At 43.7% G+C, this 25,814-nt stretch overlaps 1 protein-coding gene across 5 annotated transcripts; it reads left to right on the top strand.

The window, feature by feature from the left end:
• Window positions 1–1,044: 1,044 nt before the first annotated feature.
• LOC111840668 (uncharacterized) lies at window positions 1,045–25,298 on the top strand. Of its 5 annotated transcripts, XM_023805727.2 has the most exons (20): window positions 1,046–1,232; window positions 1,884–3,788; window positions 10,769–10,901; window positions 10,986–11,106; window positions 11,371–11,475; window positions 11,926–12,049; window positions 12,524–12,661; window positions 12,918–12,971; window positions 13,127–13,356; window positions 13,621–13,717; window positions 14,056–14,170; window positions 15,781–15,929; window positions 16,154–16,472; window positions 16,698–16,755; window positions 16,837–16,908; window positions 17,009–17,192; window positions 18,229–18,273; window positions 21,303–21,419; window positions 23,413–23,601; window positions 23,910–25,298. In XM_023805727.2, exons 1-20 carry the CDS (start codon window positions 1,218–1,220, stop codon window positions 24,066–24,068), a joined length of 4,329 nt encoding a protein of 1,442 aa, XP_023661495.2. In that variant the 5' UTR covers window positions 1,046–1,217; the 3' UTR covers window positions 24,069–25,298. The 5 variants fall into 5 exon arrangements, 4 of the variants coding, with proteins under 4 accessions (XP_023661500.2, XP_023661495.2, XP_023661497.2 ...); XM_023805729.2 differs by lacking the exon at window positions 18,229–18,273; XR_002837486.2 differs by lacking the exons at window positions 23,413–23,601; window positions 23,910–25,298 and having other exon boundaries at window positions 1,045–1,232; window positions 17,915–18,273; window positions 21,303–21,403.
• The last annotated feature ends 516 nt before the right edge of the window (window positions 25,299–25,814 follow it).

The raw sequence follows: 25,814 nt of genomic DNA, 5'->3' as shown, positions 1-25,814 counted from the left end.
TCATTTAATACACTGTGTGGTATTAAAATTTTAATGGAACTAACGCAAATGCTATCCTGATACTTCTTATGAGTCAGAAGATAATGCACCAGCATGTATCACCGAATTGCACTGATGTGAACGAGCCAATGAGAGTGTTTAACACGTTTTCCTTGTAATGCTCTGCTTTTCTCTTCTGTGTCTTTGGTTGGGTGGTATTTCTGAAATCTAGGTCCCGAGCTACATGGGAATCGCCTCCGAATCCTCTCCAGGAAAGACTACAGTGTACCTCAAGGACGTCACAGAGCCCGGATATAGCTTCAGTGTCTCTGTTAGCAGATTGATTCAATCACTGATAGACTTACACTGTAATTCCAGCAGCTATAAATTGTTTTTATTTATCAAATGGAGTAACAACTACTCCATGTGCCAATTTTAACTCCCATTCCAGTGCAAGTGTCCATTGGAGGTGTTGTATCAGGTACACACTGTTAGACTGCAATCCACATTACTGGCCTTCCTCTACTGAACAACAGGAAGCACCGAATCTAATTAAATCAATAGGTAAACCTCACCCTGCTTTTCTGACTTTTACAGAAAATCTTGTAATAATAATCAGCTATGAGTACTTTTGTTATCTTTTTCTATAGGTAAACGTTTTTTCCCCTCAAGTCATATATCACCCCTAATTAAGCTACATAGCGTTAAGACAAGTAAATTAGTTCTAGGCGATACTCAAATTAACCAAAAGTAAGTTACTGGGCCACCACAATTCACAGCAGCGCCTGTATATTTTGTTACAGCACATGCATGCTCTTATATTTCAAACGTAGCGAACAGTGAGGAAAAAATATTCTGATAAAAAATGTACATAGGAGAAATATATATATATATATATATATATATATATATATATATATATATATATATTACGTACGACCCATTTTTAAAGTACGAATCATCCAAAATTCCGGATATTTCTTTGGAAAGAAGTTCTTGCCCATGCTATTGCCAGTCTTCGCCACGTGAACGCGCTGTGAGGGGTAACAGAAAGTCCCAGTCCTGGAATGCGATCGATGCGCGCACCCGGAAACTTTGCGCGAGCAGTGACGCGCCGAGTAATGCGGGATCGCGCGGTCGAAAGACAGGTCTGCGTTTGGAGAAGCGAAGGAGAGAAGAAACGCCGGAGAGAAGAATGATGGCGGTGAAGTGGTGACAAGTTTGGAAGTGTACACTGTATGGAGATCGTGAAGGTAATACTGTAAATTGTGTATTCGGCTTGTTTTTACTCATTTCAGTAGGTTTTAGCCATCAGTTTTATTAACTTTTTTATTGTGTTTGATGATAAGCTTGATCAGTCTAATTAATTTTCTGTACTGTAAACTCTGGAATCGGTGTGGATGTAAGCGGTAACTTTGCTTTTAGAGAAGCGTGGTGTACGCACGTTATTCCTGTTCTCTCTTTCTTGAGAGTGCCGATAACTGCCTAGGTGTGAATTCCATGCTGATTGCTGCGGAAATGTATCTCGGCGACTAGATGCACTTGTACGTAAAATACAATCTGTGAAGTTTTTATTGAACTGAGGACAACTGAAGCGTTTCAATAAAACAAGACGTTTCAGTGTAATGGCAGAAAGCCAAATTATCGAACTGATCGCGTATATTTTAACTAAGCATTACCAGAAGTTTAGTACTATGAAATGTAATTATTCGACATCTATGTATGCGGTTTCTTATTTGTCTTAGATGACGCTAAATGAAGAGCAGCGCTTGGGGAGCTTCTGCGAGCTCATGCCACAGTCGGAGTAGTGGAAAGGGCGGCTAATGTGATAACAGAACGGAAAATAAACCGTTCGATTTCTCTTTATAGACTTAATTTACGATCAAGCATTGTCTTTTAAACAGTTGAAAATGATCAAGACCGACAGCAAAGGCGACAGGACCCTGAGGAGCGTCTCTCCGCATAGGAATGCATACAAATCAGACTTCCACACGATTAAATGCTCCTTTGACGGAGTTAAAACTGACAGCGTTAACAAGTCATATGCAAATGGGTCCAGCGACACCCGAGAGGACACAAGGGGGAGACCTTTTGGCAATAAAGTGAATAAGATAAAAAACATATTCCTGCAGATGGATGGCCAACAGCACGAGGGCCAAGATGCAAGAATGGTCTCAAAAAGTGATGTATCCCAGTATCAGTTTTCTAGCAGTGCTAATAAAATAGCTTTGGACAGGGGTATCGGCCTGGATTCACAAAGTACTGATAAAAGCCAGAAGGTAGATGATGTTGAAATTGACAAAGCCGTACTGGCTGAGAAATTCTCTGTAACTAGGAAGCTGTTTGAGAGGGGAATGCAAGACCACCCAGCAACTGAAAGCCACATCTCCAGTAAAGCGATCAGTCCCGTTACCTCAAGCAAAAATTCCGTTGAGGAGAAGAGTCCCGGGAAGCTGATGCCAGGCATTGAAGATACCAGCAGCACTCCCAAAGTCTCCCCCAGCTCCACCTCACCACCTGAAAGCAAGCTAGAGGAGAAGTGTGACAGAGAGGAGAAGAAGCATGTGTCCAGGTTGTCCCTAAATGCTGGCCCAATATCCAGAAGGTTGGAGAACTTCATTGTGGATAGTGATGGTGAGGAAACAAATAACAAAGTTATTTTCAGGAGCACAGAAAGCTATTCTGAAGTGCATAGTCCCACTGAGTACTCACTGCCCACCTCCCCAGTTTTTGGAGGCTTCCCTAAACCCACCTCCCCAGTTTTTGGAGGCTCCCCCAAGCCTACCTCCCCAGTTTTTGGATGCTCCCCCAAGCCCACCTCCCCAGTTTTTGGATGCTCCCCCAAGCCCACCTCCCCAGTTTTTGGATGCTCCCCCAAGCCCACCTCCCCAGTTTTTGGAGGCTCCCCCAAGCCCACCTCCCCAGTTTTTGGATGCTCCCCCAAGCCCACCTCCCCAGTTTTTGAATGCTCCCCCAAGCCCACCTCCCCAGTTTTTGGATGCTCCCCCAAGCCCACCTCCCCAATTTTTGGAGGCTTCCCCAAGCCCACCACCCCATTTGATGGTGAATGTTCCAGTGCTGCAACCACTGTTACCCTCCCCTATTTTTGCAACACATTTGTAACCACTGTACCAAAGCCATGGAGTCCACCCAAAAGGGAGCAAAAACATTGCCTTTTTTTTACCGGCAGCTACCCCAGTCTGGACCGGGCTGACATCCTAGATAACGACGGAATGGACAGCCCTGTGGCAAGGAGCCCCACCAAGGAAAAACCCCCACAGAAGAATTATTCTGTGGATCCTAATGGGGTGGGAGTGGTTCGGGCTGAGCTGGTGGTGGTACATAATGAGTCGTCAGAGAGTGAAGAAAATGATGAAAATGCTGCAGGTAAGCTTGCGGTAGAAAGTCTAATGGAAGGCCATGATGAGCCTCCCAGAAACCATCTCTCAGAAGCGGCGAAGGGGGAAGGCTCAGCACTAGGGCAGGTTGCTCTAGAGGAGGAACGCGCAAGAGGCATTTGGGAGGAAAAGTTGGAATTGAGGAAGGAGGCACAGCTTGAAAGTCATGTGAAGGATTTTAGGGAGGAAGATGAAGCTCAGGAGGAGGAGAGTGAGCAGGAGGCGCAGATTGGGCACAGCCCTGAGGATGGGATGCCCCCTGTTGTGTGCGGCATCGAGAATGCGGCCTTTGTGGACGACAGGGACACAGACCTGGAGTACGTTGAGGACTATGACGAGCTGCCAGGCCTGCCGGATGAGGAGGACCCAAGCCCACATAGGAAGGTCAAGTTTTCTACTGCACCGATCCGGGTATGCATCATACTATATGCGAGATATGCTTGTATGCGTTGAGTAGCACTTGCCACTTGTGTAAAGTTGCTCTAGATACTGGAGTCAAGTACTTTCTGTCTGTTGGATAAAATAATTTCACTGGTGTCTTAATCCGACAGTGATCTAATTAGCAGGGTGGTTCTCTGCGCAAATTTTCTGTAATGTTTCCTATAAAAATAATTTCAGTACGATGCCAGATATAATTACAGCTCTCTTAAAATAAATTATTAATGAAGTTTCATCAGGCTGCAGGTACCTAGTTCAATTTTGGTCTTTCATTTGGGCAGTGTTTTTGTTTACAGTTTGCTGAAAATAGTTGAAAATGCAATTTAGTAACAATAAGAAATAGACAAAAGTTGAAATTTTTGGTATGATTTCATGTTTAGAATTGGGCCAGTTTTTGAGAATCCTTAGAATTCTTGAACTTAACATTTATCAAGCCCTTATAAGAACTGAAAGAATACTTTTCAGTGGGCATTATTTCCCTTTGTATTTCTTTGATGTTAGTTATGTTGTTATCTTTAGCTGTTATTGTGTTACTGCATCTCTTTGTGTCTTAATGAGATGGTTTCTTGCTACCGTTGTAGCTGAACACGGGTATTGTAACTTTAGATACTGTGACATCATTCTTAGGCCAGGCCGTGACTCCTCACAAGAGTGTGAACAGGTCGTGATGTCATTTTGTCTAACTGTGGTATGGGTGGGATTGAGGGCAAATGGAAGAGGCGCATCATCCACCAAAATATCAGCAGCATGGAACAGGCTTGGCCACCAGTCCGTCCATGTAGGGGGAGAGTTTGACTGGAATGGGGCGTGTGAACTGTGGAATGGGCCCTGGAGGGAACAGATTTTTCTGATCTTTCTGGTCATGCTTGATCAGAGATTAGCTCCACTTCTTGTGAACTTAGGTTTACACTCAATACAGTTTCATCACCTGATTTACGGTGTGCATTTGGACCAAAACATTAATCAGGTTTGGAAATGTTTCTATAACATAATTCTAAGCAAAAGTTTCCTGGAAGCATGTTGTATATCTGCAGTGTTTTATGCCCCTTAATTTTGTAGTGTTACTTATGTGGGAAGCTTTAAACAAGACCTGGCAAGCTCTGGTACCATCCCAGCACCAAGTGTCTTCACGCTGTGATGCATCACTATAGGACGCACTTCCTGTAAACATTCTGGTCCTGATTTAGCATGTGGTTTCCTTACTGATGACTTTATTAGATGAGATTGTAAAGACAACACAGTACAAAACATTCTAAAGCAATTAATATAATTTATTAACTACATTATTTCTATGGCTTAGACAGTGTTATTTGCTTATGTTGAAATTACTTTATAAAATGCTTCCAAGACTTCTACCATTAAAGAAAGCCCTTATTTTACTTTGGGGTATATTTGGTCAGGGATTAAATTGCAGTATGAAGAATATGAACATGTCAACTGTCAGCCTAGAATCGGTGTCTAGTTACCTTGTCTTCATAGACCTACTGTAACAAACAGTTCTTGTTTCTTCGAATGAAATTAGTCCCTATAGGGCCAGGAAATCAACTAGTTATTTTATTGCTGAATAAAAACGGATCCTTTTTTAAATTTTAAGGCAGTTTAATAAACACAAACACACACGCCCATCTTGACCTGTACAGAGCAGCCTTGCCTGGGCACCTGAGCAGGAATGCATTGTTCTGCGAGTCACATGGCCAGGACTGGGCCTCCTGGAAATGAGAAAGTCTTTCTTTGTAAAGCCCTCAGCCTGTTCCCCACTTATCATGTTAGCAAGGACAGCAACATAGAAAGGCCCTTCTGTAATAAGGCAGGTGAATGCGAGGAGAGCAGCTTATCATGAGCGTTTTGCTCTCTGCTGGTTTCCATTGCATTTCTGTGCAAAATTGTTCTTTTTGATGAGTGTGAAGGTAATTTAATTCTCTGGCTTCTTTTGATTGTGTTATACGCTACTATTTTCAATCACTTAAATCAAGTTACCTGCAAAAAAAAGCAATAATTCTACTGTAGACTTGTAGTCCCTCAGTATGAGGTGTACTGGAAATAATTCTCATACCTTTTTAAAAAGTGATCCAGTTATAACATAGATTAGTCTGTCAGATTCTCCTATATTGATTGTGTGTTTTGTTTTTGGGTGCTCCTGGGGGGCAGCATTCCAGCTGTAATTCTGGAGGTGTAAGGTCACGATTCTGCTGTCTGGGTCGTCATGGCACCCTCATATCTGCTGATCAAACAGGAACTGGCGCGATAACACAAAGTGTGAACAGTATTAAAACAAACAGACTTCCTTTACTTATTATTTGTAATATGCCTGCATATTTTTTTTTCTCTAATTTGATGTTTTTATTGCCAATCCTTTCAATGACAGCTAATGTCAATGGGCAGTTGTAAACCGATTGGCCCATTTTTATCATGATCAAGAGTTTTTTTTTTTTTTTTCCTTCCCACCACAAGACCAAAAGTAGGTCTGGGTGGGAAAATGCATTTTAATGCCTCGGGGGCTTTGGAGGATATCATGCTTGAAATCGCTAGACTTGTGAGAACCTTCAGAGCACGCTGACACACAAAGGCCTATGCGGAACATGGGCTAGGGCCAAAAGTCGCATGCAGGCAGCAGGAGGGTAAACATGACCTGTGATGTTTCCAAATGGAGGCGCGTTCTAGGTTAGCCCTACCCTGACATCAATCAGCTGCAGCTCTGAAGATGTTTAGACTTAAAATGGGGGGGGGGGGGCACTATGTAGGGGACATTTGGCTAGTGCATTTTGTTCAGCCCTAAATTATTTGTAAATAAGAATATTTCTTAATCAGTTGTTTGTTGCTGCTTATAGTTGGTGCCGGACTGGTCTTGTGTTTTCAGCTGTAGCCTTTGTGTGTTTCTTATTCTGTTTTCAGGAGATGCAGAGATCTGTTTGTTCAGGCTTTGCTTGTATAATTCATGCCATGTCTTCCTTACAAGCTTTTGCATTTAATATTTGTGCCTTTTTTTTTCCCTCATTCAGGTTACTGAATTACTTCCCATTTTGTGACCTTCTAAGTATAAAGAACTGGGTTTATTTATTTTGCATGTATGCTCTGTCAATGCATTTGCCCCAAACATCCATCTTCCTTAAACTTTTATCCAGTTCAGGGTTGTTCTGAATTTGGAACCTATCCCAGGAGGTGTAAGGCATGTGGCACCATTTCTGTATCTCGACATTAAATTGCTGAACTCTGAATGAGGTGCCGGTTCATTGCAGGACACACACAGGTCACCCCTGCAAACAGAAGGTAAGCATGCGAGCTGAACAGCCCTAGAGGCGTGAGGTCACAGTACTAACCACTGAATGAACTCATTAGCCCCCGCTGATGGCTGTCCAGACACGCAGGCCTTCTAGCACTAGCCGGAAAAGTCCACTCGCTGTTCTCTCACTGCACGTTCTCTCACTGCACGTTCTCTCACTGCTGGCTGTGCCATTGACACCCTTGGAGCAGCATGCAGTGAAACGCTGTCTGCCTAGTGACAGATTGCGGCCAGTGATGCTCCGACGGTGTATATCACACCACCAGTCCACTAGGCCTGCCTGCTCACTTATTTTTCTTCTGCACCTGGGAATCAATAAACTTGAATTCCAAAATCACAGCATCCAGCAATGCACCCTAAAAAGACACAATCGCCGCGTTTTTCTGGCACATGCTCCCTGACGTTTAGGTTGGTTGTCATGGTGACCGGATTGTTTGATTGGATAAGTCGCCCCCCCCCCTGTTAAGAGCATGTGTAAGGAGGGAGCCTCTGGCCAGTGTGCTTTATTCAGCCTTAAAATATTTAGCAGCAAGTTTTCTGTTCTGTTTTCAAGCCAACAGGGACCAGCCCGTCTCCGCTTGCTCCAGCTCCCGCCCATGTGCTTCTCCAGGTCTTCTCAGTCCTGTCACTGGTTGCTGCGTGATTTGCCATGGTAGCCTTGTTTGGCAGGAGGGTGGGACGTGTCTTAGCTTCTTTGTGTGTTCATAGCGGGACCTCGTGGGTGTGAGGACGGGTGCAAAGGTCATTTAAAATCTTTACTGCTGCTCTGTGAACCCGAGCCAGCAAACCATAAAGCATATGAAGATCAGTTTTTTTTTATAATACAGCTAAATAATTGTGACGAATTTCTAGAAAATGGGAGACTTTTAATGCTTATTTTTTCAAAGAGCAGCTTTATCAAAACCTAAAATTACAATTTAGTAAAAAAAAATACATTTCCCTAATGTTTAGTAACTTCTAATTGAAATGTTTTAAAAACGCTGAATTACATTATGTGTGCTCTGCTTGTGTTCAGCCTGTGGGCCGTCCTTTCAGACCTGTTCCCTGCTTTAAGATCAAGTTATAAATGAAACTGGCTTAACAGATTTGAATCTGTTAAGCTCCAGGGCAACACCCTGTCTTGGGGGTTGTTCTAAAAACCTCACCCACCTGCAGTCACCAGGAAGGCTCTGTGTCCCCAAGAGACGCTGATGAAGGGGACAGCCACCTTCCTTATAATCCTCCCTGTGCCGCTCATTCTTCTGCATGAGAAGTGATGGTTTCTGATTTGCCTTCCCGCGCAGGATACGTTCTGAACTACTGAGCCGCAGCAAAAGAAAGAGGCATTCTCTAGGCTGGCTGTAGTGCTCCATGGCAACGGGGACGTCTAAGAAAAAGTGAAGAGAGCAGCCAAACGTAACCAGTGACCCCAACTGAGGCCTGACACACAGCTCTGCCTGTGGTGTCCCCTTGTTTATTCGCTTAGTGAATCCTGCTTGAGAGGAACTCATACGTGGTCTATTGGGTGCCTGATTTCTATGTTTGAGTCACTTAAGTTCAGGATAAGTTTAAGTTTAGGATATTTAACAACTAAGAAAAAAGAGGCTAGTTAAAACCAGTTTTTTGGAAACTGCTATGCAAACTATGCATCTCTATACGGTGGTATAGAAATCATGCAAATGAAAAAATTAACTGTATAAATGATGCTTTGGAACATACAAAGCATGAGCTAAATATTTCCAAGAGAAGCTGTGCTTGTACAGCCAGGTTTAGTGGTTATCGGAGTGTCATCTGGAGCTCCACCCACGACCTCTGTCTCAGGATGATCTAAACAAATAACTAATGTAAATGTATCAGCATTTCATTTGCATAGAGGGCCAATAACTCTTACTGTTTGGCACTGAGAATAGAGAGAACGGGGTGAACTTAGTACCTGTGTTTGAGCCTAGAGAGAGTGTGAGAGTCTCCAAGGTACAGCCTGGTTCCTCAAGTTCTGACACGTTCCAAATCCAGACTGCCTTCAGTGGAAATGTTTACTATATTATGTCACTCCTATTTCTAAACTTCCAAATGAATCCTGTAATCTTACATCCCACTCACTCGCTCTACAAGCATGTCCTGGCTTAAATTATGGTTTGTATTTTTTAAAGTGCATGTTCCCAGTTCCTCAACATCTGGGGAGCACTTGGTCATTACAGCCCTGTTGAGTCAGATGTGTGTGTTTGTGTGTAGGGAGGTAAAGGTATATAGTCCTCAATGAACATATGCAGTATCCCACGTGTCCCAACGCACTTTGTCCTATGATGTTTGGAATTGACAGGTCATTGTTCGACTTAGCTTTGTAAGACTCAGCCATATTGGTGAAAAGTAGGTACATAACTGTTAATACTTATACCCTGCCTGGTTTTTGTGGTAAGTGTTAGGAAATTTAATGTTGGGATGTAGAAATTGTGCATTTGTGTGTTAATGTCATATGTCATATATGTTATAGTCAAGCATAGTCAAGGGGTCAAGGATGCTTGTTAAGATGCTATAATTTCAATAACGAAGTTCAACAAAGTTTCAAGAATTTTTAATGTGTCCTTCACTTTATGTGAAATAGTCCGTCCATCCATCCATACATCCATCTTTTGCCGCTTATCCAGGGTCGGGTCGCAGGGGCAGCAGTCTAAACAGGGATGCCCAGACCTCTTTCTTTCCAGCCACCTCCTCCAGCTCATCCGGGGGAATACCAAGGCGTTCCCAAGCCAACCAAGTGATATAATCTCTCCAGCATGTCCTTGGTCTCCCTGGGGTCTCCCCCTGGTGCCCAAAGCACCTCCCCAGGGAGGCACAATGGAAGCATCCTTGTTAGGTGCCCGAACCACCTCAACTGGTTCCTTTTGATGTGGAGGAGCAGTGACTCTACTTTGAATCCCTCCCAAATAAAATATTTGGTACTAATACTATTACTGAAGTATGCCATTGAGGATTGAAATGAAAAGTCAAGGAATACACTCCAAAAAAATCGTTGAGGAGTCAAGACACTTATAAGCCCACTGAATGAACCTGTGGATGGATGATTTGAGCAATTTGGAAGCATAAAACTTTGCCGCCCTTGTATTGGTTACAAGCCGGCCAGCCCTGGAATCACAGACCTTGAGTGGGTCAGTTCTCTTTTTAGGGTAAGACAGATGTGTGTGTGTGTTTGTGTGTGTGTGTGTGTGTGTATATATGTATGTGTGTGTGTGTGTAGACATAGAAGCAAATGCTTGCCATAGTTCCTTATTTTAGCAGCAGATTGAAAATGCCACTTTTACGAATCTGTGGCGCTCCTCTCGGCTCTGACCTACTTCGTTGCTGGGGTGCTGTGGTATTCATTTCAGTCTGACAGAGAAGCTGCTCTTTATTTCTTCAATTGAACTTCGATGGTGTTTTACTCATGAGAGTTTTTTTAATTAAACTATAGCAAATTACATCAGTTCGCGTTGGGACACTGGGACTCAGGAGTACGTATGCCATAAAGAGTCGTTGTCTTTGAATGCAGCAACTGCTTCTCTTTGTTGTAGTGTGGGTTGGACTGTGCCCAATTCAACATGGCTGCCGGTTACCTCAGTAAAGCACTGATTGTGTGGCATTTTGCAATACGGTTTTCATTTTGCCTTCTGGCCTACTGTTGTTATGATTCCAATACCACTTCTGTCTTTCCCGAAAGGTGTTTAGCACCTACTCAAACACAGAGTACGACAGGCGGAATGACGATGTGGATCCCGTGGCTGCATCTGCTGAATATGAGCTGGAGAAGCGGTTGGAGAAGATGGACGCATTCCCAGTGGAGATCGAGAAGGGTGGGCTCCTCTCCCTTCAGTGGTTACTCCCATAATCATGACGGTTTCCCTACTCCTGACATGCTCCCCCTTCTGGACGAACAGGGGAGAATGGCCTGGGGATCAGCATCATCGGAATGGGAGTAGGGGCAGACCAGGGTTTGGAGAAGCTGGGGATATTCATCAAGACCATAACAGAAGGGGGAGCCGCGGAGAAGGATGGACGGTAAGACCTATTGACGTTGAAGGAGGCCTGCTTTGTTTTACAAAAACGTAACACTTAACACTGTTAAATCTGACAACTGGGATGGGGCAGTGTTCTAAACACTTTTCTCATTTTGTTTTGCATCCACCATAACACTACCTGTGCTTCATCTGTTGGATTGGCACAGCGTGAAATGAACGACGGGTTGGGTTAATAATAATTATTAAGGTCAATAATAATGATAATAAAACATATCATGCTATGTGTTTGTCTTATGCCTTATAGGATACAGGTCAATGACCAGATCATCGAGGTGGATGGGATCAGCCTGGTGGGAGTAGCACAGATCTTTGCTGCCACAGTCCTGAAAAACACCAAAGGCAGAGTCAGGTGAGCTTAGGTGGTTTGGAGGACAGCAGTACACTGTGAGAATGCAAACGCAAACACGTAGATTAATACAAGGAACAATAACATTCGAGCTGATGTGTTGGTGCCCTGAGGCTGGAAAGCTCGGTTGATCGTTTTTCCAGGGCCGAGCTCTGACACAGTGCAGCCTTGACAGAGCAGCGGCGGACGTTAATAGTTCACCACAGTCAAATGAGCTCCCCACACTAACTCGAGTTACCCAGTGATGAGATCACTGCTGTTTGCCCTCCCTGACTTACTTCCTCAGATAATGAGCGTGGTGCTCTTTTGTAAACAATGAGCAAACCATCTGTCATTGTACAGTGCAAAGAGAGGGGAGGAAGTAATAAACAAACAAATATATAATCAACACGACCAAGGGTCTTTGTCTGGGCTCCTGAGTTCCACCAGCCGCCTGCCTCTCCCAATGCGCAGCTTTCTGATTGGTCGGGAGAAGCCCGGTACACAGAGTGAGGTGGCCCGACTCATCAGAGAGACTCTGGAACAGGAGCAGAGCCAGAGGCAGCAGAGCTTTGACGAGGCCCACGAGCTGATGGAGGTGAGTCTACTGAAGCAGGTAAGGGTTGGCCCTCTGCCCATGGTGCCATCCCCCATAGCTTACTTTGAGTGCAGTTACCATTTGGGAATGTCACTTCTGGGCTAGTCCATTTTGGGACAGGTGAGCAAGGGCAGTGTTTGCTCAACACTGATACTGTTGCTCAACATTCACGGGTTTGGGTCATGGTTATCTGAATCCTGATCTTGTCAAGAGCTGATGTATTCCGCAAAATGAGGTGATGTCGAGGGCATGTTGTGCTATTTTCCAGGCCTCCACCATAAAGGAATATGGCCTTCTCCTGGTCTGGGCAATGGGGCACATTGATAAGTCTGGGTTGAGTTCCCATTGGCCTGTTTCTAGAAACCCCTCTCCTTCTTTCTATGGGGTAACCCTGTGGCTTGCCAGCTTGACTAAATCTCCTCCTGTTTCCATGGGCGTACCTTGCACTCAGGCCTTGGTTATGGCTTTGTTTAGGAGGAGTACTTCGAGAGGGAGGACATGGTCCATGGTTCGAGGTCATCGGAGGGGCTGGCGAAGACGAATGAACCCGGAGATGAGATGTTTTCTTCCTCAAAAATGGCCCCTACTCAGCTTGCTTTTACATACAACGAGGTAAAGTCAGTAATTACTTTTTGATTGCATTTAGGAAGTACAGCGCTGGCATTATTTCTAGCTGGCTGTCATAAACCGTGTACTTTTACAGTCATGTGTGATGTAAATAACGCATTTCGTATTGTTCCATTATTGCAAAAAAGTAGCTGTTAGTATAGACTTCATGCTGAGCTTTTAGCATAAGACGAGCTCTAAATCATGAATCCGAATGTAGACACCGTTACTTTGTCTTCCCTCCTTCTCCTTATATCAACAGCTCCAGCTCAAGTATAGTGTAGCCACTGCAGAGCTCAGCCAATTAAAGGAGAAGGTAAGTCAACTGGTGATTTGAGAGGCTGGGGCTCATTCCACTCTAAAAAGACATGAACACGTTTTAACAAGCTAAACCATGACCGCGGCAGTTCATCTGGGGGGGGGGTGGTTACGTTTTCTGTAATCGTCTGCGATTTTTGTGTGTTTGTGCAGCTGAGAAAATCGGAGGGGGAGAGAATATCACAGGAGTCTAGACAGGCCCAGTTAGAGCATGACATACAGGAGAACAATGACAGGATCGGCAAACTAGAAGAGTATTGGCTGGAGGCTCAGACCCTTGTCACAACGGTCAACGAGCACCTGGTGGAGACCCAGAAGCAGTATGAGATCCTGGAGAAGAAGTACAACAAGGCTAAGAAACTGCTGAAGGAGTACCAGCAGAAGTGAGTGTGCCTCTGAGCATGGGTGTAGTCTGGATGTTTAGGGCAATGCCCTACGCATTGAAATAATGTTTCTCTTCATTATTCAAAAAGGAGATGTTTTCCAGGTTGACCAGCCCTTCCTAACCTGCCTTGTCAGTCCACGTTTGTATGGCTGTTTGAGTTACTCACTGCATTTTAAAAATGGTTTCCTATGGCTTCTCACAGCTCATTAAACGCTCAGCTGGGTCTAATGATATCTGCCTGTTTCCCCCCCCCCCCCCCCAGAGAGACTGAGTTCTTGAAGAAGGAGGAGGAGCTAAAGAAGGCTCTGGATGAGAAAGAGAAGCAGCACGTGGAGCATATGGAGAGACTGAAGGAACGGGTAAAGATTAAACGAAAGAGTGACTGCTGTGGAGGTGCAGAGCAGGTCCAGCAGGGGGCGTAGTTCCAAAGTTGAATGGGTACACTGTGGCAACAGAGCAGGGGCTCTCTTTGTGAAGTATGGACAAAGTGTCTGAGTGAAACCATAAAGGGCAAGGGAGGTGTTTCAGTGTAACCATGTAGGTAAGCTCTCAGCTCTGAGGGACACAGAACACCGTGGGGTAAAAGGATACTGCTGACATCATCCTGTAACGTTGTACCTATGATGACTGTGGACTAGTGGATTGCTGTGGGTGAGCTGGTGGGAGAGCTTCATGGACCAATGTGGTGCCTCTGCAGCTTGCTGTCCTGGAATCCCAGCCCCCTGAGGGTGGGCATTGGGGCCACCCATCCAGCAAGGACACGGCAGATGGAAGAGAAGAATCCGATTGGCCAGACAGGAATGGCCAGTCCGGTATGACGTGATGGTGTAATGGAAAGGCCGGGGTCTTCATTTCCCGGGAGAAATGGTAGAATTGTGCAGAGATAAGATTGGATGAGACTGTTTAGGGGATATCAGACTAAACCTGCTTTAGCAAGAAGAGAAGAACAGGGTAGATAAGTCTCTGATTTTCTAGCCACTGGAGCTGACGAATCCAGATTACAATGCAACACACACCATTATATATGCAAATGGCCAGGGAATAAAGATCACTACAAATAAACAGTCATGTGACCTTTAATCCCCCCCTCCCCCCTCATTTCACATGCTGTTTCCTTTTACTATTCAGTCTTCGGGCTGCACCTAATGATTATTTTTGTATCAAGTAATCCAGTGATTATTTTTTTCAATTAGTCGACTAATCTAATGATAAACCTGTTGAAAATTCCAATGAAAAAAAATCTAATAACCCCAATAAAACTAACAATTAGTATCAAAAATTAATCAATACACTCTTACAATCAGAATATCAACAATTTATTGCCTAATGAAATGCAATAAGGTATGCAAAACAAAAATCTTTCCAAATAAATTAAAATAATGAATTCCAATTAGTGCAAAACCAGTTTAGGTAACACTTGAACACAATTTACGATATTTCAGTAACAAATACAGATATTTGTAAAGAAAAATATATATATATCTGCATCTGTCCGATGTGTCAGTCTTGGCCAGTATTGTTGGCCAATAATTAAACTTTATCAATATTCAAAGTTAGCAACACAACTATAATATAAATGCATAATATAAAAAACGTATTTGATTGCATTGGACGATGGGCCGTTTTTCATAGTAGCGGACAAGGGATTCCATAACCTCATTCACCACCTGTAGGTCTCAAAGTACTGGCCCACAGCATGCTGATAATTCATCATTAAACCTGGCACACAGGTCAATCTCTCATTATCCACATTGTGAAAACCGATGTAACATTATTCCACCGATCTATGCCGGCAAGTGCAGCAAGTTTGGCTGCTGGGAACTCTCTCCCCAAAGCTCGGCAAGTAGCTCAAAGATTAGCCGGTTATCAGTATGAATATTTCCGAAACTAGACAAAAATATAATGTTTATCGGTATTGGTCAGAAACACCACCACTATTTTTGTTTGTTTTTTTCTTAAAATATTCCCACACTTTTGATGTCCGCGGTCTTTTAAACAGACAATTTTCATTACTGCTCACTGCCATCTTCCCGTCTTCAAAGTTCGCGATAACACGATGCGCCGACATACACCATACTAAACATATTTGTGTAATGGGTCACGTCAATGCGTCGTCCAGCCCTTCATTCAGTACGTGGTTTGTAGGCACTTTGGTCTGTGAGGACAGACTGCAGTGATGTTTACAGTCGTTTCAATAGAGGAGCATCACGGTGTATTTCCACAGGGTTTAATTTAGCAAGTTTTATGTATATGAATTAAGTGCGACTTCCTGCACAATGTGGTGAGTACAACAAATCGACTGGCACTGGGGAGAGGCAGAAATGGCAAATGTGGGTGAGGGGGCAGCGAGGGCCCCCTCTGAGCTGGCTGTTGCCTTTCCTTCATAGCTTAGCAGTGAAGTGTAACTTGGCTTCCACTGCAGACCCCAACTGGAGGGATGTGGTGCCTGAAACTCCGCTTCTGGACATCAGCGCTCACCGGGCCAAGGGCCAGCTTGCTCAGAAATCCCGGCGCCAGCCACCATCACGCAAGCTCAGGGAGGCACTGGGGAACTCCCCCTGCCAAGAACGGGTAGGCCTCCGATACCCGCCGCTCACCATGCGAACCCGCCCACACAGGCCTGGGCTCGGTGCGTTTGCTTACCAATCGCTCTGCTCCCAGAACCAGGTCATTCTCACTTCTCCCGGATGCGACTGTACACATCCCGCTGTGCCAGAAGAACGATGGGGAGGTGCTACATTGCGGGGGTGGGGGGCAGGCTTCAGGTTCTCGAAGCTGCCATCTTGTCTCCGCAGGCGAATGAAAAAGAAGAAGCTTGCGAGACAGAGGTTCCCCAACAGGGGGACCAGGCAAGCTCACCTTCACTGGTGCCAGTGCTCAGTGCAGCTGACCAGCAGGAAGGTCCCGCCCCGGGGAGCGAATCCGGCATAAAAGCCCAGCCGTCCAGCATGTCCTCCAACATCGTCCAGCCTGCCCAGAGGAGGGGGAGCACAGAGAGCAGTGAGAGCCCCAGCACAGCGTCTCCTACGGAGGCTTCATCTCCCAGCAAATCTCTGGAGCTCCAATCTAGTGGCACAAAGAGTGATTCCAAGGGCAAAGTCAAGGAGATCAAAGGTAGAGCTCATTCTTCCGGAAATGGATAATTAGTGACCTCAGAACAGCTCCGTGCCTCCTCAAAGGTTCTTAACGTTAATGTTTTCAGTTGTGAACCTGGTAGAAATTGAGTGAAATGGCACTTGGATGAAAATTGGAAAGCAGTTCTCTTTATTTGTCCTTGTTATTGAGGAAAGTCTTCATGAGTAAAACAAAGTGGCTATAAAGGTCCTTGTTTTTCCACAGACGACACCAGTGACACCTCATCCACCGCCAAACCGAAGAGTTGGTTCCCTGATTTCGGGTATGTCAACATTCACTTCCACGCATCTGAAAAGCTGGCTGTCAACAACATGAACTTTGTCTAATCCTTTTGAAACGGCAGTGGCTTTCGCAAGTCTGGTGGCAAAGGGAAGAAGCGTGGGAAGGACACACCGAGAGGATCGCTGGACAGCAGGTAGCTGCGGGGACGTCATCGCCTTGCCACACGCCTTTTTCCATAACTCCCAGAGTCTCTCGGGACAGTACTAAGTAGGTATTTGTGTTTAACTGCCCAGGGGGTCAGGTGACCTGCTGGAGAGCCCCGGGGACCTGTCGCCCTCAGACACTCTTTCGTCCACTCCCAACTGCATGCCCTTCTTCCGGTTCGGGGACAGGGACAGGCAGGCATCCACCAGCCCCAGCCTGCCTAGAGCTGTCACAGAGCTCAGCACTGAACAGAACCAGGACCTAAAAAGCAAGGTTAGTGGTATTCAAAATGGATGCCTTTGCATACCGCTGAAGAGGAAAAGGTGGCGGAGCCTGTTTCTGTGTCTCCCACGTTTTGTCCCACACTCCTTCAGTGCAAAGTCCTCTGTGTGTCCAGCTGTCCATGTGCTAGTTTTGTTGTCACATTGAGGACACGTTTCATGGAAACCCTCAGGAGAGAAAGTGTTGTGGGACCATCCTGACCAAACAAACTCAGTCTCGTAAAGAAAGGACATGTATAAAGAGAGTGTCCACTTGTGCCTGACGCATTCCTGAGTGCAGGTTGTATGGTCGTAAGGAATATTCTTTGTTTTGAGTCCACTCTTGTTGGAATAATTTATGGCTCATTCATCCATAACTAATTAAGCTTAATTATGCAGAGTCCTTGGTGCATGGTGGAGCTATTTTTATAAATCATGAATGATTTATTTTTGACAACGGACTACTACTCAGTTTTTACTGTCAGAATGTTATAGCTTTTCAGCCTCATGCCGAAACCAGTTCTGAGAGTTTGTTTTGGGATTTGTGACAGCGAGGCTGTGACGATAGACTGATCTTTTTCAGCATTTTCTGATGTTTCAGGTTGGATGGTCCTTGGTGCAGTACCTAACCATTAAAGTTGTTTTTCACCTGTCTTGAAAACACTAGAATGAAACAGAAGCATGCTAATGACAGTGTAATTTAAAATCATGGCCCCCCCCATTCGGCCCGTACAGGGTCGGACTCACCGGGTTCCGGATCTGGCCGAGTCTCCATTACAACACACAGTAACCTGAGCTTGCAGAGAAGGACTGACAGGCTCCTCCAGAGCACAGGAAACAGAAGCCAGAGTGAACATACGACTGCGAATGCCCCGACTCAATCACCAAGCATTCCCATATGCCTCAGATATCTCAACATTATGAAATACTTGATACTGACTTTGTTACAAAGTGGACTGAGCATTAACCATTAAGGCCTGTTAATAGGAAGGACTTACCTGAAGACACATGAGAAGTATATCTCACTGAGACACACTCTTTTTAAACAGACAAACCTGTCCTGGTCTTCCTTATTCAGTCGTTCCTTAGATCTGGTACAGTATGAACATTTTTTTTTCTTAGTAATTAGAAGGTTATAGATGTTTGGATGATTAGCTCATGGCAGTAGAGGAGAGATAGTTACGCAGCTACTAACAAGAAGTGATTTGTCTATTAGCCACTCTACTAACAAGATACAGTAGAACCTTGGAACCCGAACGCCTCATAACTTGACCAACTCAAACAGGTCTGTCGAATTTTTTTTTGACTTGTACCTCATAACACAACCGTTCCTGCTAAAACTTATATGTGTCAAGACACGTGCAACCCAACCAGTTTGGACCTTGAATGGGTCAGATGAGGAAAATTTTACCGCAACTTGACCGAAAACAGGACAAAACAAAACAGACCTGCTAAACCTTGTACAGATCAAGACGTGTCTCTGATAGGCTGAAATAAGCAGACCTACTGGGACGCTGATGCCTATGAGTCTCGCGGTGCCTCTCGACTGAGTTCGACATGCGAAAGTTGTGTTCGGTGTGAATTTGTTGTGCTTTATCTACAGTACATTTAGTGATACAGTCATCATGGCCCCTAAGAAAGTGAGCAGTGATAGCAGCAAACCAAAGTGGAAAGTAGTGAGAGTAACTGTAGAGTTTAAAAAGGAAATTATAGTGAGACTCGAAGGCGGTGCACGTGTGTCTGCTCTCGCTTCCGAGTGTGGGATTGTCATTTATTTCATGTTTATTTGTGCTTTTTCATGTGTCTATTAGTTTTATATTAATTGTTAATGCTTTTTATTATTAGTTAGGTAGGTAGTTAAATTTAAATAGGCTATCATTTGGGGGTCTGGAACAGATTAAATTCATTTACATTATTTCTTATGGGGAAATTCGACTTGGGACTCAACCGAATCGCAACTCGACCAGCCTTCAGGAATGAATGAAGTTCATGTTCCAAGGTACCACTGTATTAGGTATTAATTTTGAAAGGGAAAATATGGGATCAGGCCTGCTGGTGCAACATCTAACAGGAGAGCAGATTTCAGCATTTTGTAAAAATGTAAGGATATGGCGAAGGGTTTACGTCCCACCCATCGCATCATAATCTGCTTATTAAGACAGCGCTGTGCTGCTCTTCTGTGGTACCTGCCATGCAGTTCCATCCCGTATTTGGTGTTGCTGCCCCAGTAGATATTAGAATAGCTCTGCTGCTTTATTACGGAACACAGAACAGAATTATCCTTAAAACGGACACCCTGGAACGTTGAGCTGCCCCTGTTGCAGTTTATGTAAGGTTATTCCGTGCGCTTCCAGGCCGCTGTTCTCCTTTCCAACCATGGCGCTAACTACGCTGCAGTCCCTTCTGTATGAAATCAAATCATCATCTTTTCTAAACCAGCACTACTCCAAAAATTGTAGGAAAATTCCTCATTTATTCAGAGGGTACTACTGATTTATCCTTATGATCCTTATACAGTCCTTAAGATCATATAGTGGAAATAATATTGTTAGCCAAAAGCCACCTAGTAATTCAATTATAGCATTAAAAATGGACAAAGCCTTATTTTAACCTCTGTTAGCCTGAGACACTTGTATTTATAGAGAGAACTTTCTTTCATAATTTCAGAATTAAAATGCCAGCATCTGTACCGATGAATGTGTGGAAGGTAGATGGCCCTAAAATTATACAAATGTATAAAACTGCAAAGTACCAGAAATGTTCAGATTTTTATTTTTTTCAGTAAAATTTAAATGGGTGCCTCTTGATTTCATAGAGAACGATACGGTTCATTGTAGTCTTTCCATTTCTTGGTTCCATGGTTTGGTTGGTTTTTCCGATTTGGGATGTGAGTGGTGAGTGGGGTTAGTTGGAACAAGGGCTTTTTCAAAACACTGAAATTTTTAAACAAAAGTAATCATCCATTTTGGGAGGTGCTGCCATCTAGGGGTAGACAAGAACAATGTCCATCCACCATATTTGTTTCTTGAATAAGAACTGGAAGTTGGCCACAGGAGAAAGGTTTTTATATTTTCTGACACTTGGAGTAATTTTTTTTTCCTTAAGTAAATGTTCTATGACGACTATCAATAGATTAAATTAACTCAATCATTCTTTAAACTCTAGCAGCTACAGAATGAGACCAAATATGTCATTAGAAGTTTTGTGTAGTACACATACAAATGTCACACGACTGATTGGGGCTCGGATTATTAATGGGGGGTTTAGTTAGAACATGTTACATAATACATAGTAATAAAGCAAATTACATGAAAAAATTGACCTAAAAGGAGTTTTCAGCGCTTTCTTCAGCCATGACCTGAATTATGAGGCTCGTTCCGGCATGCTCCATGCCATGTGTCAGCTAACCCCAATAGTGGCGATAATATGCAACACCAGAGATAATAATGTCTGAGGTGAATCATATAGAGCAGTGTTTCCCAACCCAGCCCTCGGGGACCCCCCCAGACAGTCCACATTTTTGCTCCCAGAGCTGGGAGGGAGCAAAAGCATGGACTGTCTGAAGGCCTCCAAGGACCGGGTTGGGAAGCACTGATATAGAGTATAACCAAAAAGTCTAAGAACATTATAAGCAACACTTGTAACTTGGATATGTATGATTGCAGTGGAACAAACATTTTTTCAAAAACGAATCAAGTTCTTATATTATGGAGGCATTTGTTAAAAGTTCCAACTAACCCCCAGAGTTGGGTAATTCAGGTCCAGAGAGTAAAAGTCCAGACCGGGATTTTGTTTCAACCAACCAGCTAAGCATAAAGAGTTACAGTCACAGAGTACTCAACTGGTTAGTCTGGACTTTTACTCTCTGGACCTGAATTAGCCAGCACTGCTAACCCTAATCTCCCCTATATGATACTGTCAGTACTGCAGAGCTGAGCACAACAAACTGGGGCAGAGGGAACAGGCCCAAATTATCCACTACACCTTTGCTTTGTCTTAGGAGTTGCTGAGTTGCTCTTCAGGAGAGTGCTTCATTTCACTCAGCCCTGTATCAGTATCACCTGAATCAGTGTGCCAAGTGGCTCTGTCCATTTAATCCGTTGCTTGTTTCCACCCATTCCAGAGTTTTTCAGTCATAGATGATTCAAACCCTGGAAGTCCTGATTTGGGCTTGGCAGGGCTGGTGGGAGAGCCCTGTCTGTCTGGGCGCTCACACACTCTGACCTTCTCTTCCAACGAGGTGAGTGAATGGTAGAGAGTCTAGCTCACAGTCTTCCTTGTCACTCTTGCCACCTGTTTAGTGGGCGCTGGGACAAACAGCTCCTACCTGCTAGCTGTGGTTGAATCGTGTTGAAGGACAGAGGCGGATTCGGTGCACTTGCGTGTGAATATTTACGAAGAAGTTTTTCTAAAAATTTTCAGTATTAATGCAAGCATGTTACTCTTAATTTCTTTGGTCACCTGAGTTCCATCAAACGTCTTAAGTTCACTCTCATCCACATTTGTCATGCATAATTGGATCAGTCTCCTTGTCTCACCACTGTCATCCCAGAAGTCTGCGTGCCTCTGAGCTCTCATTCACACTGAGACTTGTCAATACCCTTAAGGTTACGTAGCCTTCTTAGGAGCTGATGCCCCAGGTGATAGTGTCTAAAAGAGGGTGTGCGAGAGGAGGAGAGCTTGTCCAAACCTTTCTCTTTTTAGCTGACCTGCTTTTTCTCTTCTCAGCCCGCTCCAGATTTTAACCTGCTCTAATTAACTCGGCCCCTCCTCCTGCAGGCCAGGGAGCTTCTCGGGTGCGCAGATCCATGCGCACCTTCAGTTTCACGCGGTCGTCTTCACCACTTTCGCTGGCTTGGAATAGGCTGAGATGCCGGGTTCCTGGGCGTATTATGATGCGTGCGCGATCCTGACATTCTCCAGCAGCGTGGAGAGCAATCGCCTGCGTTGAGATCTGATCTGTACTGTTCAGACATTGAAATAGATTGAAACCTACATAGCTTCTGGGTTATGCCCAAGTGAAACACCTGGGCCAGGAAAGTACATATGTGTGATACGTTCCATTATATATCTTTCTTTTATTTATTCATTCATTCATTCGTTCATTTTATTTATTCATCTTCTATACCATTTGTCCTATATATTCTTTTTTTCTGTGTTAAACTATTTTTATTATTGCTTATATTAGTCAGGCCTCTCTTGCAAAAGAAGGTTTTAAATCTCAGTTGGACTAACCTAATTAAAGGTTTAACAGTAATAATGCCAACTAACTTTTGAGATTTATATATTATCAATGGATTATGAGTTGCTGCATGTACATATTCAGCAGGGCTGTCACGGTACAGGTATTTGTCATGTGTGATTCGGTTACATCATATTCAGAACACACAATGAAACAAATACATTTATTGACACAAGCGGAACCTAAATTCCATTAAAAGATGTCCAGCATGGAACACATTAATTGTGGCTGTGAAGTTTGCGGCAATCATAATCGGTAATTTGGAGAAATTACAGAGTTGTTGATAAGAGGGAGGCTGTCAGTCACCTCTCTTATACCGAACTGGGATATGTTGCTGGAAGCACATCCGACATGCTAACATTTGAGACGACATCACCAGAACGTACGACCGGTGCAAGGCAAGGAACAGCCCATGCAAATTAGTCTCCCTGTGACATTTTCTGCACTTTTCCAGGAAATTCAGATTGCGCTCAAAAAAAAGTTATGGCTGTAGTGTTGTTTGTCACTACCGGCATGCAACCATACTCAGTAGAAGAAAACATAGGATTAAGTTCATTATTATGAAGATATTTTTGAATTATTTATATATTTATTTACATAATGTGCAAATGAATGTCTATTACGCTTTGCTATTCACACACGTCAACTGGCATATAGACTCTCTGGGTTACAGCTGTTCGTAATAGTTTGCAGTTTTAATAATAAACACTTCAAGAACAAATTCTGTGTTCTCTGCTGTACCAAAGTTGTATCAAACTGTGAACTGAGATTAGTACCGACCAATACCTTTTGTGTAACATTACATCCCTAGTATTCAGGTAAACGCCATGTTGCAGATCAGGGAGATGGTTGTATTTATAAATGAATTATGTACATCTGCGTTGTATGATACTAACATGTTAGCCATTTGTATAGAGTTAAATGTAGCAGAGCAGTGTAACCGACAGTGCTGTTTCTGTAACTGCACGTGTGTTTGTGTGGTGGGCCACAGACTTTAGATGATGAGCCAGCACTCCCAGGGAAGGAGTACCAGTGGCAGAACCGGCCTGTCACAGAGTGGACTACAACGCAGGTCTGCCATTGGCTGATGGGCATGAACATGGACCAGTACATCGAAGAGTTCACAGCCAAGGGCGTGAATGGGCAGCAGCTTCTGCACTTGGACAGTGACAGACTGAAGGTGGGATGCTGTCCTCCTAATGGCTTCCTGTATTCAGCACTGTTACTGATAGTTATAGTTGTTGCATCAAGGGAGGTAAATAAAAACTAGAGAAATAGTTTCAATACATTGTGTGAGTCAGGCCTTGTAATAACTGGTATAAATATATGTACTTGACTGCCACCTAGTGGACTGAATTAATATATGTGAAATGTTATTCATGCCCTGTTATTTGTGGATGCCTGATTGGAACATTGAGTTTAAATGTTGGCAGCTGATTAGTCAGTGACTAAAACCAAGCATCACTTCAGCTGCTCATTCTTTTTCAGACCTTGGGAGTTCTGAGCCAGAGTGACCGTGCCACCATCAAGAAGAAGCTCAAGGACATGAGGAAAGCTCAGGAGAAGCTGGAGAAACTGCGCGAAAAGAGGGAGAAGGAAGCGCTATGGAGCGGGAAGCTGCCCGTCAGCACAGACTCCTCCTGCTGAGGCTCCCACAGCGCCCTCGCTGCTCCAGCTTCCCGCTCCAGTGCGAGCTGGACCGCCACGATGGGCGGCATCCGGCAACTTTGAGGTTTCTGACAAATACAAGTTCTACTTCAACAAATTAGGAGAATCCTCACTGTATGCATGACCTGTTTTTCATTTCTCAGTCGTAGCAGTTAATAATAAGGAATGTTCCAGATATGTCCATTTTGAGCAAGCAGTGATTTTTACGCTGCAGTCAGATATGGCCAGTGATGGTATGGCTGCCATCTCGAGTGACCATGTTAGACACAGTGCTCCTCTAGGGCGTGCATCCCTACCAGTGTTCTGACTGGTGAGCTCCAGTCACTGCCTGACCCTCTTCTGTTCAGTCTATTCTCCAGTGCAGTGTGGGGCTTAGGCCACACTGCACTGGAGAATAGACAACACATGCTCCAAATCAGGTGGCTGACCTGGACTTAAAGTGCACTAGTAATAAAATGAAAGAATTCCGGCTTTTAAAATACCGAGCCTCATCTTCAAATAAAATATCAACACGGGTCAAAAAGCTCTCAGTACTGCTCAGCAAATGAATCTCTTTTAAATATTTTATGTACTACTGTAGTTCTTTTATCCCTGAAAGAGATTACCAGAGAATGGAGCCTTCCACTATAGACTGAATCCTGATTTTCAAATGTTTTATATTGTATTTTTTAGAAGTAACATACTTATGTACAGATCTTTTCTTACATGAGTTTTGTAAAGGTTATGAGAAAGAATTGTCTTTAAAATGCAAAATGGCTTTAAATGTACAAAATGTTATATATGCATAGTTAGCTACATAATGTTAACTTTGACTAGAGTAGAGTTCAGTAGATCTTATTTTCTACTACGTAGAAGTCAGAACAGGATCACTTTTGCATTTAAAAAAAAAAGATTTTCTGCACCCCAGCAAAGTCGGCGTTCCCCTGAGACGACGTTCACGAACGCTGTACTCAGCCAGATTCCATCGCATGCAAGCCCCTGTTGAACAGGGGAAGGCGCGTCAGCTTTCTCCACATTCCTTTTTTGTTTAGAAGTGTATATAACCACAGACATCATGTGTATACATGGAATTAATAATTGTACATGTATGACTTATATGCACCTTAATATATAATTTGCTAGATGGACATAAAATTATGCTCCCCGATAAGTAGGCCAATTCTTTTCCCTGATAATGTACAGGTTTACACTAATAAACTAATTTTCTCATCTGGTGGTGTTGCTGTGTAAAAATGTGCAAACATGGGAACACAAAAGTAACGGCCTCAAACTTGGAAGCAAAATCACTAATTAGCCAGCTCTGCATCACATCTTTGATACACCAGCATCTGAAATAACCAGACCAGGTCATAATCACACAGAGAGACTGGGTGCTTTATAAACATGGTCTGGGTTAATGGTCAGATGCTGTTTACACATGTAAGACTGGAACTGAGCCAAAGCTACAATACCGTCTGCTAGCCACTCAAATGAAGCTAGCTGCATGCTATTGCTAATATCGCATTCATTTAGTCTAATGAATTACTGTTGGTAAATATGCAATTATTAAGAGAATAAAGATATCTGAAGACTAGGAGATTTGTTGGAATTTGGTAAATGTTTAAAAGGGCTTAAGGTACGCTTGCATTAGAAATGTGGACTAGGCTTGTAGTACTTTGGATGCATGTGTTCCTAAATACAGTAATGTTTGACCTTCAGAAGATAGCCATTGTTCTGTAGCCTACA

This window comes from Paramormyrops kingsleyae, chromosome 1 (genome assembly GCF_048594095.1).
Source record: "Paramormyrops kingsleyae isolate MSU_618 chromosome 1, PKINGS_0.4, whole genome shotgun sequence".
Taxonomy (NCBI): Eukaryota; Metazoa; Chordata; class Actinopteri; order Osteoglossiformes; family Mormyridae; genus Paramormyrops; species Paramormyrops kingsleyae.
This window is presented reverse-complemented; position numbering and strand designations above follow the sequence as displayed.

What these genes read in the sequence shown, in the direction of transcription:
- LOC111840668 (XM_023805727.2), top strand. An exon ending in AGTTGGTTCCCTGATTTCGG is followed by an intron (nt 16,756 to 16,836) that starts GTATGTCAACAT and finishes TTGAAACGGCAG; the next exon opens with TGGCTTTCGCAAGTCTGGTG. An exon ending in AGAGGATCGCTGGACAGCAG is followed by an intron (nt 16,909 to 17,008) that starts GTAGCTGCGGGG and finishes TTAACTGCCCAG; the next exon opens with GGGGTCAGGTGACCTGCTGG.